At 39.6% G+C, this 21,154-nt stretch overlaps 1 protein-coding gene across 1 annotated transcript in view; it reads left to right on the top strand.

Moving 5' to 3' along the window:
- Window positions 1-21,154, top strand: part of LOC150107076 (nitric oxide synthase, inducible-like) — a 317,964-nt gene that overhangs the window by 90,563 nt on the left and 206,247 nt on the right. Inside the window, exon 7 of the mRNA XM_090391607.1 lies at window positions 5,357-5,501. Coding sequence (XP_090247733.1) covers window positions 5,357-5,501 — 145 coding nt within the window. The remainder of the gene's footprint in view (window positions 1-5,356; window positions 5,502-21,154) is intronic.

The raw sequence follows: 21,154 nt of genomic DNA, 5'->3' as shown, positions 1-21,154 counted from the left end.
AAACAACCCTCGAACCCATACTGACAGCCTATTTAAATCATCCTACAAGCTCTCCAGATCACCTTGATTAACTATTACTTACCTAATTTTGCATCATCATTTATTAATTTATGCACAAATTAATACAGCACTAGTCCTAGCACTGAATCTTGCGGCACACCACTGGTCCCCTGTTTTTGCCTAGATTCTGCTCCTCCATATACCACAAAAGTGATCCACAGCCACCCTCTTAACCACTTAACCAGTGTCGTGTCCATCCCAATTTGTTCTATTTTACATAACAATGGGATGATCCCCCCCCCGTTGTGTGTTAGGTTCATGACAGATAACAGATTAATTTGGATGAAAATTGTTGATAGGAAGTTAGTAATTATTATTATTATCTGAGACTTCTAGGGGGAGTCAAGGACTCATCGAGGGAGGCTGTAAATTACCCAACCCAACTATCATACCCTCCCTTAAATTCATTTACACTAGATGCACTCACCATCCCAAAGGGCAAATTATTCCACTGACTCACTGCTCTCTGGGGAAAAAAACCTAGCTCTTACCCCTTTCTTGACTGAGAACAACCTTAAATTCCATGGATGCCCTCCCCCCGTGTTCTCTCCCCGCCTTCCATATAACGAAAAATTTCATCATTTGAAATGCTATAAGACCCATTCAAAAGTTTATAGACCTCTATCATATCACTCCTCTTTCTTCTGTTAAGCAAAGTCTGCAATTCATATACTTGCAATCTATCCTCATAATCTGAATCCCATAATCCAGATATAAGTATATATTCCCATAATCTGGATACGAGTTTTGAGAGAATATGCTAAAGAACTGACAGCTCCTTTGACCTGACTTTATAATGAAAGTCTGGCTATGGGAACGGTGCCCAGGGAATGGAAGGAAGGAAGGTAAGATAGTGCCATTGCATAAGGGTGGTAGCAGACTTGAAGTATCTAATTATAGGCCAGTTTGTGTATCTTCAATAGCTGTTAAGATCTTGGAGAAATTAGTTAGGGGCCCCGTATACAACATTGGCCAGATGAGGGTAATGTTATCTATGAGAGTCAACATGGATTTGTGAAGAGGCACTCTTGTTTTAGTAATATGCTAGCCTTTTATAATAATGTTACAAGAGCAGTAGATCAGGGTAAGGCAAATACTGCCATTTTCTTGGATTTAGCGAAGGCATTTGACAGGATTCCACATGATACGCTGATATTTAAGTTGCAGCACATAGGTCTGAATGTCAGGTTGGTCAACTGGATTCAGGATTAGCTGTCCGATAGGTAACAGAGAGTTGTGTATGGTGGGGCAGTTTTAAGGAGGCAGAGGGTTACACGTGGGGTCCCACAGGGCTCAGTACTGGGACCTATATTGTTTAACCTTTATATCAATGACATTGTCAGTGGATTGCAGGGGGGGATTCATTTGTTTGTGGATGATGTGAAGCTGGGAGGGGTTATAAGTAATAGTGCAGATGTGGTAGTCCCAGGAGAATTTTTGAATAAGCTAGACAGATGTTCAAATGAATGGGGGTATCAGTTTAATGCAGCAAAATGTAAGGTCTTGAGGTTTGGGACACTGCATACTCTATTGGAGGAGATGTACTGGAGGAAGTAGGGGAGACAAGAGATCTGGGGTTACTGATTGATAGAAACCTGAAATTCAGGGGACATATTGCAAAGGTGGTGAAGGTAACACAGAGGATTACTGCAATAATGAGGAGGATGCTGACTTGCAGAGCTAAGAGTTATCATTCCGTTGTATAAGACCCTGATCAGACCACACTTAGATTATTGTTCTCAGATTTTGTCCCCAGGATTTGAAGGGAATAAATTACTGTGGAAAGGCTACAAAGGCAAATAACAAAGACAGTTTCAGGACTGTACAATGTTAGTTATGAGGATCTGCAGAGTTTGGTGGATAGAAGAAGGAGAGATGATATTACTGAGACTTTTAAACTGTTGAGAAGTAATTACAGGGTTGACACTGGGGAGTTCTTTCACTTGGTTGAACAGCAGGAAGGAGTGATGACAAGTGGCCATCCCTGGAAGTTACAAAAGGAAACTGTGAGCAAGAGGGTGTGGAGTGGTTTCTTTGCATGGAGAGTGGTTGACCCGTGGAATGCATTGCCTGATAGAGTGGTGAGAGCGAAAACGGTCAATGAGTTTAAGCAGTGGTATGATAGACTTTGTGTCTCCTAAGCGGGACCTCCCAGAATGAGTCTTGATAGATTTGTGTTTCCTAGGAATGTCCTCCCATGATGAATCTTTTAACTCCTTGGAGGCCTAAATAATAATAATAATAATCTTTGTAATTCTTCTTTGCACCCTATCCACAGCTTCTTTATTCCTTTGGAACCCGGGAGACCAAATCTGTGCAAAGTAATCCAGGTGTGGTCCAATCGAAGCCTTATAAAGAGGCAAAATGACTTCCTCATCCTTACATGTCAAGGTTCACTTCACCATAGCAATTATCCTCTGAGTTGTATTTGCAACTTTTGCTATGTAACCTTTGAACTTTAAATTATTATCCATCAATACACCAATATCCCTTGCCTCTTCAGTTTCTTGTAGATTAACCCCATTAATATAATATGCCACTGGAACTTTAATCATGTTAAAGTGCGTATTATTATTTTGGAAAACAAAGATGGGATGCAGAATTTATGCTTGGTGAGAATATACTGTTGCAGGTAGAGGAAATAAGAGATCTGGGGGTGATAGTGGATAAGGATCTAAAATTTAGGGGACACATCGCCAAAAGTGTGAAGACAACACAAAGGCTTCTGGGAATGATGCAGAGGACACTGACGTGTAGAAGTAGCGAGATTCTTGTTGTGTAAGGCTTTGATTAGGCCACACATGGACTACTGTGCTCAGATTTGTTCACCAGGTTTTCAGAATTATGAAGAGATGTTGGAAAGGATCCAAAGGCAACTGACTAAGGTAGTTTCTAACCTCTGGAATGTCGAGTATGAGGAAAGATTGAGAAGATGTAATTTGCAGAGTCTGGTGGACAGGAGGAAGAGGGTGGGTATGATGGAGACCTACAAGTTGGTAAGCGGTTGTTATAGGATCAGTGGTGGAGAAGTTCTACCGAGAATAGTGGGAGATCAGGGGAGAACCAGAGGTCATCCCTGGAAACTGTATAAAGAGGGTGTGAGTAGGGGAGTGAGATGCAGGTTTTTTTTCATGCAGAGTTGTGAATGATTGGAATGCCTTGCCTGAGAGTGTGGTGTCTGCAAGTTTGAGTGTTATGATGAGCTGTGTGTGTGTGATAAAAGGACCTCCCAGATGAGTCTTTGACTACATGAGGTCTTGGGGTAATAATAATAACTTCACTTATTAACATTAAACTGATAGCCATTTTCATTTGTCCAGATTTCCAGTCTATTCAAATCATTATAATTTGAATTGTATAATTGCTGAATATAAGTCGCATCCCTGATTGCCCTTCCTATCGTCTCATCATCAGCAAACAATTGCAAATCTGATGATAGACCCTGATCGATGTCATTAATGTATAGACTGAACAATAATGGTCCAAGGACCGAACCCTGAGGTACACCACTGGTCACCTTAAATCTGGCAGATTCACATTCACTGTATACTAATTTTTGATATCTGACTGTCAACCATCCCCTGATCCAAGTCAATAGGTTATATTCCAATCCTATATTCTCCAGTTTATGCAACAGCTTATCATGTGGTATCCTATCAAATGCCTTAGAAAAATACAACATTATCATGGTATATTCATTCCCTTTATCCAACTTGGTTATAACATTGTTATGAAATATGAGCAAATTGCTAAAATATGATCTTCCTTTAGTAAACCCATGCAGTTCCTTTCAGAGAATTGAATGCTTATTTATTCAGTTCTGTATGCGAGTTCTTACCAACTTTTCTAACATCTTCATTACCACACCAGAGATACTAATAGGTCGATAGTTAGACACATCAGTTTTTGCACCACCCTTGTGCAATCGAACTATCGTACATTCCTATTGTATCATTTCTAATCTGAGACTCAAGTTACACAAATGTGTGAAAGGCCTAGTCAATTCAGCTGAACTGGCTAGGCCTTTATTAGAATATCAATGTCCTGATATCCCATCTGTCCCTATTGACAAATTTTTATCCAGGTTATGCAAGATCTCTTCAACCTGATTTTCATGAACCTCTAACTCTTCATCCAATGTAGCACTAGCACTGTGCACCATGCTACATACACCTGGTTGATATATCTTAGCAAAGTGAGCACTCATTAACTGAACAGTCTCCTTTGCTTTCAACAGTTGTGTACCATCTGCATTCAATAAAGTTATTCTTCCACATTCATTCTTTCTTTTGCTTGTGGCATAACGATAAAATTCTTTTGGATTGCCTTTAGCTTAGCTTGCATGACCAATTTCTTTTCATACTACGTTTTAGCTTTTCTCACAATACTCGTTACTTTTCTGGCCTGAGCTTTAATTTCATAACTCCTCTCAGTCTTATTCTCATGATATTCTTTTCACATCATCTTCTTTTTTGTGGATCTCTTACTTAATAAGGCTGCACATCCATTTCACTCCCAATCTATTTATTCTTCGAACACTACGGATATTGAGATACCGCCTCATTCAAGCACTTTTTCAAATATTCCCATGTATTGCTGACATTTTTTCCATTCAATAACTGATACCATAAGATCAAAGATAGTATTCTTCTACATTGATCATAATTTCCTGCTTTGTTGTTCAGCATGTAGCCTATGTTAATCGGAGCTTCGATACAAGTAGGACTTCACAAGAAAGAACAGCATGATCACTGTCACCAATTGGTGGTAAAATAGCCATATTCTTGACAGAGATCCCTTCTGATGCTATGAGCAAATCCAACACTCTTTGACCTCGAGTTCCTTCTTTCACATGCTGCTTAAGAAAGTTGTCTTCAGGCAATTCAATAAATTCCTGTTCTTTCTTATCGTGAGATTTCTCTTCTACCCAATCAATGTTTGGAAAATTAAAGTCATCCATAATGATCATTTGCTTGCCCATAAGGCTAAACTGGTGATACATTTCTTCGGCCCCTACAACTGAGCTATAATGGTTTACCTTTTTGATGTAGTGATATCATAATTATCCTGTACACTTCGTGAAGGTACATATCAGGAATTTGATGAGGATCATTATTATCTCATAAGTCAGATATATTTTGATGTTTCCTTTTTAAGCATTATGAATAGTAAATTCAGTAATTCTTAGATTAGAACAGTATTATTCAGAATACTGAATGCATATAGTGCAGTTCAAAAATTATACCAATGCACATTTGAATTTACCTTTTTATATAATAATTTTGTAACTTTATAGGGTTGCCTCATGGATATCCTCGATGATGTCAAATGTAAGATCACAAAGAGTTCAAGCAACCATACTATATGCAACAGAAACAGGGAAATCTGAAACATTTGCACAAAGACTTGCAAAACTTTTAGATATCTCTTTTAATGTGCAGGTAATTATTCTCTGTTAAATATTTAGCAAATTCAACCAATGTGTGTTTTACTACTTAATTTGAATTCCATAATATTTTCCACAACCAAACAAAATAGAAATACAAAAGATTACTTATTATTCAATACTTACATGGAGTCACACTCACCATGTGACAACACAAAGTCTATCATATGAATCCTAAAACTTGTTAATTGCTGTACTTATACTTACCACCCACTCAGGCAAAACATTCCGTGGTCTTTTCACACTCTCTATGCAAAAAAAGTTACTTCTCACCCTCTTACTAACACTTTCAGATTTTGTAATTTTCAAGGGTGGTGAGTCTGGTTTAACTAGTGATATCCAGCTCTTTGTGGATGATACAAAAATGGGGAGAGCAATGCACAGTCAGGCTGATGTTAATGTCTTACAAGAGGACTTGAATAGATTGCATGAATGGGCAGATAAGTGGAACTATCGGTTCAATGTTGCCGAGTGTAAGGTTTTGAGATTTGGTAAGCAACAATGGGATGCAAAGTATACACTTGGTGGGAAACTTTACAGAAGTATAAGAGATGAGAGATCTAGGAATGATGGCAGACAAGGAGCTGAAATTCAGGGGCCACATTGCACAAGTTGTGAAGACATCACATCTAATTATGACAATGGTGTGGAGAACCCTGACATGCAGAAATAGAGAGGTTATGATTCCATTGTATAAGGCCTTGATCAGGCCTCATATGGATTATTGTGAACAGATTTGGTTTTCATGGTTACGAGTATATGTTGGAAATGGTACAAAGAAGATTCACAAAGGTAGTCAGTGGTCTTTGGAATGTGGAGTACAAGGACAGATTAAGAGGATGTAAGTTGCAGAGCCTCGTGAATAGGAGGAAGAGGGGGTGGGGGATATGATTGAGACATATAAGCTGGTCAGGGGTTGTTATTATTATTATTATTATTATTATTACCCAAGACCTCATGGAGTCAAAGACTCATCTGGGAGGTCCTTTTATCACACACACACATCTCATCATACCGTGTCTTAAACACACTCAAACTCCTTGCAGACACAACAATCTCAGGCAAGGCATTCCAGTCATTCACAACTCTGCACGAAAAAAACCTGCTTCTCACTCCCCTACTCACACCCTCTTTATACAGTTTCCAGGGTTGACCTCTGGTTCTCCCCTGATCTCCCACTATTCTCTGTAGAACTTCTCTACCATTGATCTTATAACAACCCCTTACCAACTTGTAAGTCTCTATCATATCTCCCCTCTTCCTCCTGTCCACCAGATTCTGCAAATTACATCTTCTCAATCTTTCCTCATACTCAACATTCCAGAGGTCAGAAACTACCTTAGTCAGTTGCCTTTGGACCCTTTCGAACAACTCTTCATCCTTCTGAAAACCTGGTGACCAAATCTGGGCACAATAGTCCATGTGTGTCCTAATAAAAGCCATATACAATAGAACAAGAATCTCCCTACTTCTACACGTCAGTGTCCTCCGCATTATTCCCAGAAGTCTTTGTGTTGTCTTCACAATTTTGGCAGTGTGTCCTCTAAATTTTAGATCCTTATCCACTATCACCCCAGATCTCTTATTTCCAACAATATATTCTCACCAAGCATAAATTCTGCATCCCATCTTTGTTTTCCAAATTTCAAAACCTTACATTTTGCAACATTGAACTCACATCCCCATTTGCTTGCCTAATCACTCAATTTATTCAAGTCTTCTTGCAAGGCCACAACATCTTCACTACTCTTTATGGTTCATCCCAACTTTGCATCATCTGCAAACAACTGAATATCTCCATCCAAATCTTTGCCAATATCATTAATATACAAGTTAAATAGTAATGGCCCTAAAACAGACCCCTGAGGCACTCCACTAGTTACTTTCCTTCCTGGATATTGCACCCCCATACACAATTTGTTGATACCTATCAGATAGCCAGCCTCCAATCCAATGCACTGATCTAATATCCAACGCCATCTGATTATTATCAGGTAGACATGGAAGAGATTTTTCATAGAATGGGAGAGGAGAGTAGAACAAGAGGCCATTGCTGGAAACTGTATAAGAAGGGTGTGAGCAAAGGAGTGAGAAGCAGGTTCTTTGCATGGAGGGTGGTTGGTGAGTGGGATGCATTGCCTGAATGTGTTGTGGATGTGAACACATTGAATCAGTTTAAGACGGGGTTGGATGAGCATTCTATGAAATAGTGAGTACCTCCAACGATGAGTCTCTGACTCCATGGAGGTCAAATGTTGATAATAATAATATAATTATGGAATGTGTTTCACCATATGAAACATATTCCCAGCATCAGTGTGATGAATGCATGTTAACAGATGCTTGCATTGTATGGTTTAGGAAGTTGGAAATTTTCCACTTTGTTATAATGTAAATTAAAGATGCCAAGAAATTATATTCTTGGTCTAATTCTTTATCCAAGTGTAAGCAAACAAAGTTTGTACCTGAAGTAACTGCAGGACTGGATAACTTGTATATACAGGGTAATGACTTCACATCACTTGTCTGAGTATCCCATAATGCAAAGCACATATCCTTACAGATGTGTATAATGCTATGCAGCATTGGCAAGGTCATTAATCAGACTGGTTATGATCTTTATTGAAGTTTTGTCAGTGGGAGTCAGACCCAGAAGTGATACCAAGGTTGAAGTAATTCAGAAGTCATATTTTCATATACAAGTAGCCAAAAGGTGTCACACCTTATTACTAAAATACTATTATTATTATTATTATTCCTGATACCTCCAAGGAGTTCGAAGACTCATCGCAGGAGGACACCTACAACTGTCTCAACCACTGCACCGAACCTCTACTACGAGTCATCTCCATTAATGCCATCGACCGCCCACCACCACAACTACTATTTTTTGTCTGTAAACTGTGTGTGTTCTGAAGGGCCGATTTGTCTGTATGTGGGATGAAAAACCCGAGTTTCCGGGAGAAAAAACCCTGCTACCTCCGTATGAGATTGGCTAACTCACCTTCAATTGAAATCTTATACTCTGGATTTGAGAGAGATGTTGGAATACACTTGGATATTTCTCTTGGATTGTTCTCTGAGGTTTCATGTTGAACTAGGAAATGGTAGTGACTAGCAGCTGAACATCATTGCAGATTTATATGGAGTGGGGAAACTGCTGATGTGATTTTCAGTGACTATTGAAATATTTGTAGAAATGCATGCTGCAGAAACTGAATAACTATTTAAACTAGCAAAGTAATCTCTTGTGAAACAATGGAAAATGTACACATCATTTTCATCAGCCTCTGTAGCTCAATTGGAAGAATGATGGTACGTTGCACCCTTTGACTGGAAAAGGCCTAATTTTGATTCTTGTCCTGACAGGAGGAATTTTTATGTGTGTTTTTTTCAGTTGATGGTGAGTTAGCCGATCTCATATGGGGGTAGCAGGGTTTTTTCTCCCAGAAACTCGGGTTTTTCATCCCGCATACAGACAAATCAGTTTTTAGACATGCAAGTTACAGACAAAAGATAGTAGTGGTGGTGGTGAGCAGTAGATGGCATTGGTGTAGCTGGAGACGGAGAGTCATAGAGTAGAGTAGGTGACCTCCATTGATGATTCTTTGGACTCCTAAAAGGTGTCATGAAATAATAATAATAATAATAATGCTAAATATGGATATAGACCTTATGATCTGTTCCATTTTCATTTTTAATATAATAGCTATTTTGAGGTTTACCCAGCCTTTTCTTACCAAATAGTTTATATTTTATTAATTGTTTAGAATACTGGATGTTCTATCCAATTTTGTTTATATCTGTTTAATTTTTTCATCTACTGAGTTTATTTTTAGTTATTTTAAAATATCTTCATTCTCCTTATTTTTTCTAATAATGTGTATTTTGCATTTCTCATGAATCTCATTTTGCTAGTTTTATACTTTAATAAATTTAGTTTAATCCTTTACCCAAGTGTGAGCTAACAAAGTTTGCGCCTGAAAGTATCTTCAGGACTGGGTTAAGGTGGTACAACACCAGGCCAACTCGTTGCAAAGGTGGAGCAAGGTACCAACACTCCTATCTCAGTATCTCCTGTAATGCAAAACACATCTCCTTGCAGATATGTCTAATGTTATGCATTAAGGGAAGGGCCACTACCCAGACTAGTTTCGACCTTTATTAAGGTCGAATGGGAGTTCATGCCTTTCATCACTGGCCTCTTTAGATTTAAAAAAAGTTGTGCTAAGAGTCAGCTTGATAGTGAGAGAGGAGGAGAAAGATAGAGTGGATAGTAGTAGATAGTTAAAAGAGGCCTCAGTCGATCTACTTGGCCTGACTTAAATGTCAGCACCAAGCAGATCTCCGACATTATCTCCCTCCATCCGTTCTTTTCAGCTTTCCCCGGTCAGTCACCTCTTCAGGTGTCTGCCCGAGGAAAGTGGGGAAAAACAAATGAAAGAAGCACCACATGAAAAAGAGGAACTGGTAAATAACCTTTAAAATTGCATATAACACTTTGTAAGAAACTAGGTAAATTCTGAAATTTCAACCGGAATGACCAGTTTAATACTGAGAAGAGCGGGGGCAGAGCCTGGCCTGGGTGATGCAGCCCACAAGGGGCTGCACCGCCTCGGTGTAAGCCTTCGCAGCCCAGGTTCTCAGGATACCCCCTCCTTTGTGGAATAGACATAGACCTTTTTTACAACAAAAATTCTAATCTGAAAGAGGACAAAAAGAAGAAAAAACAAACCAGATTTTTTTTTCCCCCCCCATCTGGCAGATCTATACTAGGAATGGACTGACTTGCCAGCATGTTAGGCGAGGTTTAAATCCTCCTGCTGTCTATTTTTGTGGGTTCTAATTATGTGATCGGCTAATTTATCTCCGCGGACGTAGTTTAGCATGTAAAGGCCTCTGTACAATGCTAGTCCCACGTCGTCCCCTGCATCAATAAAATCGTTAATCTGTTCAGGAGTGATTTCATTTATGTCCTCGATAAACATATCGTTCCATTCTGCGCTGACAACTTTAGGCCCGTTTTTTCCTGTGAGTATGAGTTCAATGTCCGAATGTTTCTATTGCTGTTCTTAATAGGTTCGCATGCTCGGGGAAGTCTTTTAAGAGATGCAGTATTGGTGCATTGGCTTTCGCATGAGGGAACTTTGTGGGTTCTGAAGTTGCCTTTATATTTCCAACTTGTACTGGACTTCCTTGTTTCGATTTTTTAATATTTACTTCTTCAGGGCTGGCTGGCCTCTTTTGTGTGGTTTCTGCATTGTTGATTTCCATATCTACTGCCTCCGTGTCCTCGTCTATTGTGACTGCAGTGATAGTTCCGTTTTGTTGGTGCTGCTGGTTATTTTTGGTTGCTACGTCTGTAGTGGCGGTTTGATCGGTGGCGGGTTCCTCCTGCCCTTCATCTCTCCTGGTTGCAGGCTTCTCCACTGGTGTACTTGGCAGTGTTTCGGAGGTGCCGGCATGATTCTTTGTTGTTCCCTCATGCACGGCCTTCAGGGTGGGGAAATCATTCGGTTCTGTGCCAATGACATTTTTGGCTGTTGTTTCCGTGTTGGGCGTAATAGTTCCTCCCAATTTTTCGGCCAGATTTCTGTCCGGACAGGTGTCTATTTTATGGCCGTTAGTGCTGCATTTTAGGCATGCCGATTCGCACTGTGCTAGTGTATGACCCGCTGTTAGGCAGTTCTTACACTTTAACTTCGGGCACTGGGCCCCGAGATGAGTCAGGGCTCCACATTTAAAACATTGCCTCTTTACTCCCGGGTAACTCACCATTACCCTGGCCGACCCGATCATTACAAAATTCGGAACTTCGGTTTTCATTGTTAACGAGAACATGACTTCCTCCGACATCCATTCAGGGTAGTCAGCGTCTTTGCCTACTTGGACATCTCGTACGGTTCCCCATTTCGAAAAGACTTGATTAATTATGTCGTTGCCTCCTTCTAGGTATTCCAGAGGGAATCGCTCTATTCTCATCTTTTTAGAGATGCTACCAACGACAAAAGGATGGCAAAGTTTCCCTTGACATTCAACCCCTTTGAGTAGTTTCTCCCTTGTTGTTGTATTTTTACAAACTACTTGATATCTGCCACCCCCATAGGGGGTAAAGCCAGAAATATTATCTGTCCCTACGCAGTCATTTAGCGCTTTCGCAAACGTCCTTTTGTGTACACTTGCGTCGATTTCAAACCCGAGGGTTCTTACTCTCGGTAGAGCCAAAGACATACTTCAAAAAAAAAAAAAAAGGGAAAAGTAGACCCTTGTACGATCCAGGTCCACAAAAAGACAGACCTGTAAAAAAGGCCAAGCTTTTCCTGTTTGCAGATAAGAAAAACCTGTTAAACTTAGGTACAGGGGGAACACAAAGAACAAAAGAAGAAAAACAAAGAGCTTTCTCTCGGGGCCGCTAAATCTGGATATTGAGGTCTCTTCAGTTGGAGCCAGGCCCAAGTGGAGATATCAGGCAGAAGCATTAGCAGGTCATTTCTACCTATAGGAATTGCCAATTGGTGTGCCACCCTTTTTTAATAATTTACTCTGGATTTAGAGAAAGATGTTGAAAGTTTATTTTTCACTTGGTTAGAGTATAATAAATTTAGTTTAACCCTTTATCCAAGTGGCTCCCACTGAAGAGACCTCAATAAAGGTCGAAACTAGTCTGGGCAGCGGCCCTTCCCTTAATGCATAACATTAGACATATCCGCAAGGAGATGTGTTTTGCATTATAGGAGATACTGAGATAGGAGTGTTGGTAGCTTGCTCCACCTTTGCAAAGAGTTGCCTGGTGTTGTACCCCCTTAACCCAGTCCTGAAGATACTTTCAGGCGCAAACTTTGTTTGCTCACACTTGGATAAAGGATTAAACTAAATTTATTATACTCTAACCAAGTGAAAAATAAACTTTCAACATCTTTCTCTAAATCCAGAGTAAATTATTAAAAAAGGGTGGCACACCAATTGGCAATTCCTATAGGTAGAGATGACCTGCTAATGCTTCTGCCTGATATCTCCACTTGGGCCTGGCTCCCACTGAAGAGACATCAATAAAGGTCGAAACTAATCTGGGTAGCGGCCCTTCCCTTAATGCATAACATTAGACATATCCGCAAGGAGATGTGTTTTGCATTATACATTATGAGATACTGAGATAGGAGTGTTGGTAGCTTGCTCCACCTTCGCAACGAGTTGCCCTGGTGTTGTACCACCTTAACCCAGTCCTGAAGATACTTTCAGGCGCAAACTTTGTTTGCTCACACTTGGATAAAGGATTAAACTAAATTTATTATACTCTAACCAACTGAAAAATAAACTTTCAACAGTTTTATTCTTTGTTTATCCTGTTTATTTTTTTGGCTTGTTTTTTTTATCATGTTTATAATAATATAAGTACTTCTAAAATATTATACATTTTTAAGCATGTTTCTTTTTTGTTCAAGATTAGGATTGAGAAATCTATTTATCAGGCCTGTAACCTGTAAACATTTTACATTTTGAAGCTTTTAATTCAGTTTCCTTTTCTTTTTCATATGAAATTTCATAGCTGAGGCAATTGAAAGTATTTATTATCATCATCATCTGATCTCCATAGATTTAAAGGACTTATCACGGAGGTCTGCTCTCTTATGCTGAAAGAGCGAGCCCTACCTTGAACCCATTCACAGTTTCTAAACTCACCACACTTTCAGTCAATGCATTCCATTTTTCAATCACTCTCACTGAAAAGAACCCACTTCTAATTTCCCAGTTCACACCCCTCCTTATACAGCTTCCATGGATGACCTCTAGTTCTACCCTTACTCTATGAAACTCCTTTCTACTCTGTGAAATATTTTCTCCACATTAATCTGGTAAGAACCCTTCACAAACTTATATCTCTCATTCACATCCCCTGTTGCTCTTCTATTCACAAGGCTCTGTAAGTTGTATTCACTCAATCTCTTCTCATATCCCACATTCCATAGACCTGACACAATAGTAATTTTCCGCTGTCCTTCTCTGGACCTTTTCCAATACACCCTCATCTTCCTGAAAACCAAATGACCAGATCTGTACATAGTAGTACATATTTGACTTGATCAAAGCCTTATATACAGAGAACCATAACCTATAATAATTTGCTCATTTCTCGATCTATTATTTACACATGAGGCTATCCCTGCTACCTTTCTACCCTTACTGCTCTAATTTCCCCTATCCTTCTCCTGTTTTCCATGAAAACAACGGTTTCTCGAAATGCTCGCATCCTTTTGTTTTCAAGTGTAATCCAGTTATGTCTTAGATCACTTGTACCAGCCATCACCGTCATCTCTTCTACATTTTTACCTTACTTTGCCATTGCCACACTCTCTTTTGTTCCTCCAGACAAGTACTTCTTGAGTACTCAATGCTACTACAAGTACTCTACTCTACTTTACACACTCCAAATCATCAAATCTCCATACATGCTAATCTTGACAGCTTCATTCATTCTTCTCTCAGTAGCATCCTTGACCCTTTCTGCTTCCACCGGCCTCTTTCTCTCCCCCTCTCTCTCTCTCTTTTCCCTCCACACTTTTTCCCACTTTTCATCCTCTCATCTCTCTCTCTCTCTCTCCATCTCTTGCTCCCACACTCTTGACCTTATCCAGCTTCTCTTTCCCTGTCACTTTCATTCTCTTGCTGTTTCATGCCATACTTTTACACCTATTCACATTATCCTTGCATTATGTAACCTCTCTTATCTCATCCCCTTCTCATCTCTTAATTTCTTCATCCACCCTGCTCAACTCAGTCTTCATGCCTTCCATCTCCTTTCTGCAATTCTATTTCTTTCATTCTCTCTCTTTCCCCACACATCCTACTTTCATCTAACATTCCTCATTATTTGCACAGCTGTGACCACCCATCAACATCTCCCTGTGAAATACAAGGTGCTATCAAAAAGAAACCGGACTAGGCTAACAGAATCTTTACAACTTACCAAATTTAAATTTTTAACTCAATCCTCTTCAAAGTAGTCCCTTTCCAAGTTCAAGCACTGATCCCATCACTTTTGCCATGTTCCAAATGCCTCCAGAAGTCTTTTTTATTGAAGTGCATCAAGCACCACTTGCGATTCATCTTGGATCTCCTTAATGGGGTTAAACTTGAGCCCTTCACTTTCATTTTTGGAAACACAAAAAAGTCACAAGTGTTTAAATCTGGCAAGTAAGGGGGATGTGGGACGACTGCCATGCTGTTGGATGCCAAAATCTTTTGCATTGCTAATGTGCTGTGGGCGGGAGCATACTTGTGGTGAAGGAGCCAATTGTAGCTTAACCACAGTTCCAGTCTTTTGCAACAAACATCTTCTCTCAACTGCATCAAAACACTACAGTAGAATTCCACATTGACCATCTGACAACATGGGACAAATTCTCTCAGCGCACAATCCCCTTAGTGTTGAAACAGACGATCAATATGCACTTTATCACACACCTGACTTGCCTTGCCTTCTTTGGTCTTGGCAAATGCAGACTCCTGCACTGTGATGATTACTGTTTTGTCTCCTTGTCGTAGCCATAAACTCAAGTCTTGTCCCCCTGTTAAGGTCATCAATGGCCTTTTGACGAAGATCTTGACAGACATTCACATGGTGCTCCTTTAGGTCAGAAGTCAAGAGACAGAAAATAAACTTGGTGGTGACATGATGCATGTTCAAATGCATCAAGTCGTTCAAATGCATCAGCAGCTCAACTGATCATCTCCCATGATGATCACTTGAGCTGCTCCATATGAAATCCCAACTCTGTCAGCAACTTCCTGGATTTTGATCTGCATGGATGATCTGTCGAATTTTCATGGGTTGTGCTGATGAACGGTCATCTTGCCCTTCTTAAAACACAAGTGCTGAGAAAAAACTGAGTTTGGCTCATGTTTCGTTTTCATATGGCTTATGAAATTCAAGGGCCTCTATAGCAGATTTCTCCAGTTCTTTGCAAAATTTTACATGCCCTTTTCTAATTTCACATTCATGGTGACATCACAGAACAGCAGAAACATGTGATAAGAATAACAAGCATTACATGAGTTCCAGTGCACACAGCTTAACACCACCTGGCAGGATCATTCAACTATGTCTACGTCACTGATACCTGATGGGAGACTGTAACTTGATCTGTAGCTGAGTATCTGGCACACTTCATTTTCTTTTTGATAGCACCTTGTATTTTGTAGGTTGAAATCCACTTTTCATGTTCTCTTCACCTCTAACATACTACTCATATCCCCAAGATAGTAATGCTCGAGTCACACAGCATTTCCCATTGCCTACATTTAAAGCAAACATACATATTTCTGTATTTCACCTACCACGTTTTTAATGCACAGAATGCATATATGCATATAGGATGATTTGGATAAACTGACAATGTGCAATAGATAATTTATTTATTTTTATTACTACATGACACCTCCAGGGAGCTTAAAGACTCATCAAGGGAGGGCACCAACTCTATAACACTCCATTTCCACCACTCAATACAACAACTACAGCAAGCTGCATCATCTACACCAATACCATCTACTGCTAATCACCACCACTAGATATTTTCACAGACAATCACAAACATCCATGCCTTTTGGCTGGAGAGTGGATATGCTAACTACTTGGCCAGCCAGGCCAGCAAAAAATACCACTTGGGCTCGTCTGGGATTTGAACCGGGGACCTCTTGTACCCTAAGCAAGAATCATAACCCTAGACCAACAAGCCACTGTTAAATAATGGCTATCAGTTTCATGTCAATTGTAAGATTCCCCCTTTAGGATGAAAAGACTATAACAAGATGATGCATGTGTATTATAAGCATTATATAAAAATATTATGTATTATATTCTTCATTAATACATAATATTTTCATAGAATGCTTATAAGCCACACGCATCATCTTGTACTGGCTAGGAGAGTGACTAGTATGGTGAGGAAGGCAAACCTGGAAAATGAGAAGAGATTGGTTCTAAGATCCAAAGAAAATCCTACAGAATTTTTTAGCTATGTGGCCAGTAGGAGGAGAAATGATTGTGGAAGAATTACATTGTGGGATAAAAATGGGAATAGAGTGACTGAAGTAGAGGACATAGTGGAGTTGTTCAATGTGCACTTTATTGGAGTATTTCATCCTGGAGAAGAAGGTTTTAATACTAGAGGGATAGGTCAGGTTCAGGGTTTAGAGGTGCAAAAGGAGAGTGTGTGTTCCAAATACTGAGTACTCTGGATACCAATAAAGCTGTGGGACTGGATGGTATTTCACCATGGGTTTTGAGAGAATATGATAAAGAACTGACAGCTCCATTGACCTGGCTCTTCCGGTCCCACCATTGTGCCACTGCACAATGGTGGGAGCAGACCGGAAGTGTCTAATTATAGGCCAGTTTGTGTGTCATCAGTAGTTGTTCAGGTCTTGGAGAAATTAGTGAGGGACTATATACAATGTTGGGCAGATAAGGGTAATGTTATTTGTGAGAATCAACATGGATTTGTTAAGGGGCACTCTTGCTTTAGTAATATGATTGTCTTTTATAATAAAGTGACAAGAGCAGTTGATGAGGAAAAGGCATATACTGTCATTTTCTTGGATTTAGCGAAGGCATTTGACAGGGTGCCACATGATAAGCTGATATTTAAGTTGCAGCACATGGGTTTAGATGTCAGGTTTATCAACTGGATTCAGGATTGACTGTCTGATAGGTATCAGAGAGTTGCGTATGGTGGGGCAATATCAAGGAGGCTGAAGGTTACAAGTGGTTTTCCACAGGGCTCAGTACTGGGAGACCTGTATTGTTCAACCTTTATATCAATGACATTGTCAGTGGATTGCAAGGGGATATTCAGTTGTTTGCAGATGATGTGAAGCTGGGAAGGGTTATCAGTAATAGTGCAGATGTGGCAGACTTGCAAGAGGATTTGAATAAACTAGACAGATGGGAAGATGAATGGGGTGAACAGTTTAATGCAGCAAAATGTAGTCTTGAAATTTGGGAACCATCGATGGGATGCTGCATACTCGATTGGAGGAGCTGTACTGGAAGAAGTAGGGGCGATGAGATCTGGGGGTGATGTTTGATAGAAAACTGAAATTGAGGGACAATATTACAAAGGAGGTGAAGGTAACCCAGAGGATTGCTGCAATACTGAGAAGGATACTGACCTGTAGAGATAAAAGAGTTATCATTCCGTTGTATAAGATCCTGATCAGACCACACTTAGACTATTGTTCTCAGGTTTAGTCTCTCCAGGATTTGAAGGGGCTAATTAACTGTGGAAAATGTACAGAGCCGAATAACAAAGATGGTTTCAGGACTTTACAATGTCAGTTATGAGGATCGACTGAGGGAATGTGGACTGCAGAGTTTGGTGAATAGAAGAAGGAGAGGTGATATGATCAAATGGCAGTTACAGGGTAGACATTGGGAAGTTCTTTCGCTTGCAGGACAGGAAGGAAGGAAGGAAGGAAGGAGCTATGACAAGGGGCCATCCCTGGAAGTTACGAAAGGAGGCTGTGAGCAAGAGGGCGAGGATTGGTTTCTTTGCATGGAGGGTGGTGGAACCATGGAATGCATTGCCTGAGAGAGTGGTTAGAGCAGGAATGGTCAATGGGTTCAAGGAGTGGTATGATAAACTTTGAGTTTCCTAGAAACGACCTACCACGATGAGTCTTTTGACTCCATGGAGGCCTGGATAATAATAATAATAATACTGATAGAATGGAAGTGTAGGAACCTAAGCTACAACTTTGAGACTGATGATACACTAAGAGATGAAGTTTAAAGAGCATATTATAGAATTCACAAGGATAGCTAATAGGATCACTTGAATGTTAAACTCATGGAGTTGTAGTAATTAGATAATTATTTCTCTTTATGAAGTTTTTTAATAAACATATGCCCACAATAAAAAATTAATAAAAAAATTCTTGGGGTTGCTTAAGGGTCAAAGCTGTATAACTGAGAGGAGACCTCCACATAGCCTTTAAAGCAATGCGGAGAACCGACCAGGGCTTCTGACCTAATGTCCAATCCTCACCTTCTCGTGATGCACCCTGTTGGGTATCTACTTTGATACTGAACGAACGAGGATGGGCTGGCAATTTGGGATTTAGCCGACCAAATTGTATTCTTATTGGTTAAACCAAAATACAAAATGATGGTACAACATGACAAAATTTCATGCCGGCTGGGGCGTCGCCCGGTTAAACAAGGCCCCACCGTAGTTTTCGCCAGGGAACCAGGGCGAACAGCGAAAAGTCAGCTACTGGAACAAATCTGAAAACGAACCTCAACTCAACATCACCAGAGTTAAAGATCGGTACTATCAACGTAAGAAGCCTGAATGGCAAAGAAATGAAGCTAGCTGAGGAATTAGATAAGTACCAGATCGACATAATAGGGGTGACTGAAACAAAAAAGACCAAAACTGGTGAGATATTTCTGAGCAATAAATACAAAATGTTATATTCAGGCAATGACAATCAAGGAAAAGAAGGAGTAGCCATAGTATTCAACACAAAATACGAGGCTAATCTTCTTGAATGGCAGTCAGTCTCAAGTAGAGTAATGTGGGCAAATATGAGAATGGGGATCTGGACAATGAGACTTATTTGTGCCTATGGTCCCACAGAAAGTTCTACTAAGATAGAAGAGGAGGATTTTTTTGAGGCTTTAGAAAAAGCAACTGACACAATGAAAAAGGAAAAGTTGGTCCTTGTTGGGGATCTAAATAGCAGAGTAGGAAATGATTGTGAGACATACAAAAATATTTTGGGAAAATTTGGAGAAAAGAGCAAAGCTAATAATAATGGCAAATAACTGTTGGATTTCTGCTCAGGACATGGACTGGTTATTACTAACACCATGTTCCAACATAAAAATGTGCACAAATTCACATGGAGAGAAGAGGCTAGGAATAAGAAAAGTCTCATTGACTATGTTACTGTTGATAGTGATGTTTTCTCCCTGGTGCAGGACACCAGAGTGTACAGAGGATTTGAAATTGGAAGTGATCACTATTTAGTCTTGAGCAGTATAAAATTGAATTTCATATTGAAAAGAATAACATGTAAGAAAGTTTTAAAGCGAATAAAAGTTGAGCAGCTCTCAGATGTGAACTGTAGACTAAAATACAGAAAGATTATTGAAAAGAAAATGAAAGAGTTTGAGAACAGGAATCAAACCTTGGAGATTCAGTGGCAAACTCTGAAGAAAACATTGATTGATTCTGCCAGAGAGGCATGTGGTGAGGTTGTGTGCAAGGATAAAAAAAATCAGAACTCCCTGGTGGACACAGGAAGTTAAAGAGGCAGTGAAGGAAAAGAAGAAAGCATATCAAAAGTTCCTGGCAAATAAGTCAGCTTTTACTCTTACAGAATACAGAGACAAATGTAAAAAAGCTAAACAGTGTGTAAAACTAGCTAAACAAAAGTCATGGGAGGACTTTGGCAAGAATATAGAAAATAAATATCAAGAAGGTGGCAAAATATTCTGGAGGTTGTTGAAGAAGCTTAGGAATGGAGGAAAGAGTGCTGTAAAAGGAGTTAGAGATGATAAAGGTGACATGAAAACAGGAGAAAATGATATCCTTGAAGTATGGAGTAATTACTTTGAAAAACTGCTAAATGAAACAAGCAGTGATGACAGCACAGTGGTAAAAAACACTGACCAGGCATGCAGTCAGGAATACATATCCATACTTGAAGTAGAAAAAGCCATCAAAGGCTTGAAATGCAGAAAGGTAGCAGGAGTAGATGATATTCGACCAGAAATGCTGAAGTATGGTGGCATAAAAGTCTTACAGTGGCTGCACTGCATAGTTCAGAAAGCCTGGACAGAGGGACGAATTCCCAATGACTGGAGTAGAGCTCTCATAGTACCCATATATAAAAAGGGAAATAAAACTGAATGTGAGAATTACAGAGGTATTTCCCTACTGAGTGTTCCTGGCAAGATCTATGCAAGTATACTTGAGAAACGGTTGAGAAGAATTGTGGAAAAAAAGCTTGGTGAAGAACAAGCTGGATTCAGGCCAAATAGAGGCGATCAGGATCAGATCTTCACTTTACGACAAATAGTTGAGAAAGCATGGGAATATAACAAAGATCTGTATTTAAGTTTTGTCGATTTGGAAAAGGCATATGACAAAGTGCCAAGAGAGAAGCTATTCAATACGCTGCAGTTATATGGTGTCAATGGGCATTATATCAAGCAATACTTAGTCTTTATTTGAGTTATAAGTCAGCAGTTAGAATTGAAGGAAGTACAGGAAGATGGTTTAATGTTAAATCTGGTGTGAGACAAGGATGTACATTATCCCCTCTGTTATTCATTATCTATATGGATCACATTATGAAGGAATGTGGTATTAAACCTGATATCAAAATTGGAGATGTTAATGTCAGCTCTTGGCTTTATGCGGATGATGTTATACTTCTAAATAAATCCACTACAAGTCTGCAAGATTCTCTGACTAAATTGAATAGCTGTTGTAATAGATATGGTATGAAGGTCAGCAATAAAAAGACAAAGACAATGAAAATAGGCAGAATCATTGAAAATGTCAACTGTGTTGTGAATGGAGAACCTGTGGAACAAATAAAACATTTCAGCTACTTAGGCACGATTTTTACTGAAGA

The sequence above is a fragment of the Typopeltis vanoorti genome, chromosome 4 (assembly GCF_054136105.1).
Source record: "Typopeltis vanoorti isolate ZY-2024b chromosome 4, IOZ_Tvanoo_1.0, whole genome shotgun sequence".
In the NCBI taxonomy this organism is placed as follows: domain Eukaryota; kingdom Metazoa; phylum Arthropoda; class Arachnida; order Uropygi; family Thelyphonidae; genus Typopeltis; species Typopeltis vanoorti.
This window is presented reverse-complemented; position numbering and strand designations above follow the sequence as displayed.